Genomic DNA, 1,780 nt, shown 5'->3' on the forward strand with positions numbered 1-1,780 from the left:
GCAGTGGCTCAGTTGCCCAGGCTAGAGTGCAGTGGTTCAGTCTCAGCTCACTGCAACCTCTTCCTCCTGGGTTCAAGCAATTCTACCTTAGCCTCCCAAGTTTATAGGATTACAGGCATGTCACCATGGCCGGCTAATTTTTGTTTTGTTTTGTTTTGTTTTGGAACACATGGGGCTTTGCCAGGTTGGCCAGGCTGGTCTCTAACTCCTGACCTCAGGTGATCTGCCCACCTCGGCTACCCAAAGTGCTGGAATTACAGGCTTGAGCTACCACGCATGGCCAAGTTGCATGCATTTTTATGTAACTGTTTTAGCCATGTCAAAGGTAGGGATGTATAATTAGTAATTTCTTCATTTTCATTATACTATTTCAAGATTTATTTTTACTGGATTTTACAGAAAATAGGGATTATTTTCTTTGGTATTTTAAAATATTAAAAAAAAATTGTGACTCCTTTACTTTTGTGGCTTAACTGGTTCTGAAGACAGAAAATAAGAGTTCTCAAGATGTTACAATAGGATTCTTACTAAAATAAGTATAGTTTTCCAGTATGATTTATTCAGAGGATAACACACTTTTCAAGTTTTCTGGTATATTTGTTTAAAATAAGTGTCTGCTTAAAAACATATCTTGTGTTTAATATTGATTAATATTAATATATTAATGTTTCAATATTTACAGGACTGCATTTTTTATGGTTTTGTTTCAAAAGCCATTTTCTTCTGGGAAAACTATTACCAAACACCAGGTAAGGTTTTTGCAGAATCTTTTGTTCCTAGCAGCTTCTCATTTAGTCGGCCAGGATGCAATGCTTATTTTTTGATAATGGGTACTTAGTGAATGATTTAAGTATGCCGAAGAACAATTTTAGAGTTAACTTGCTCTTGTCTTTTCAGAATAGAGACTTCAAGAGTAAACTGTAAAATACTAAGATCATGGAATGGCTTTAAAAAACAGAAGAGGGTAACAAAAAATTATAAAGCATTCATGTAATTATTTTCTTTAATACATACTTCTTCTGAAAGATTTACAAATTGGACATGCAAGTATGCCTAAGAGCCTAGTACAACTGTCACTGGAAAGCTGACAAAGCATAGGAGTTAAGAGTGATATTTCTGGAATCAGACAAAGTCATGTTCTTTTTGTCTGTCCTTACTGACCCTTACATTGGGCAAGTTACTTGATTTCTCTCTACCTTAATTTGCTCACCTGTAAAATGGAGGTAATAGTAACTTCCTAATGGAACTGTGAGGAAGAAATGAATTAATACTTAAGAAGTTCTTAGAATAATGCCTCATCATCATCGTAGCAATGTGACACCCTCATCATCATTGTCACTAATCTCTTTAGGCAGCTGTGGTTCAAACTAGAAATGTCCTACATTTTGCATAATCATCTCACATCATCACATCTATCACTTCTTTGGGCAGCAGTTATACCCCACTACATGTTTGCTTTATGCCATGACTTAGAAACCTGTGTCATAATTTTTTTTATTAGAAAGACAAATTTAAGTACTTCTATTTCAGAGACCAAGAACATTTTAAAAAATAGGATTAGTAGTCTAAACCCAATCTTAACTTTTTTCTCTCCTTTCACGTAATTGGATCACTAAAAATTCCTGGTGGCAAATAATTTAAAGACAAAAAGTTAAATGATCCTAGGAAACTACTGAGTAAACAGAAATTTGTACTCTGAAGAAAAAGATTTCAAAATCTACCAGCAAACAATAATATAGATAATGGAAAACAGAATACTGTCTTTTTTTTTTTTTTTTTT

At 34.0% G+C, this 1,780-nt stretch overlaps 1 protein-coding gene across 1 annotated transcript in view; it reads left to right on the top strand.

The window, feature by feature from the left end:
* Window positions 1-1,780, top strand: part of SLC30A5 (solute carrier family 30 member 5) — a 37,559-nt gene that overhangs the window by 8,387 nt on the left and 27,392 nt on the right. The window contains exon 3 of the mRNA XM_037738195.1: window positions 683-749. Within this exon, the coding sequence (XP_037594123.1) occupies window positions 683-749 (67 nt within the window). The remainder of the gene's footprint in view (window positions 1-682; window positions 750-1,780) is intronic.

This window comes from Cebus imitator, unplaced genomic scaffold, assembly GCF_001604975.1.
Source record: "Cebus imitator isolate Cc_AM_T3 unplaced genomic scaffold, Cebus_imitator-1.0 Scaffold50, whole genome shotgun sequence".
NCBI classification, from domain to species: domain Eukaryota; kingdom Metazoa; phylum Chordata; class Mammalia; order Primates; family Cebidae; genus Cebus; species Cebus imitator.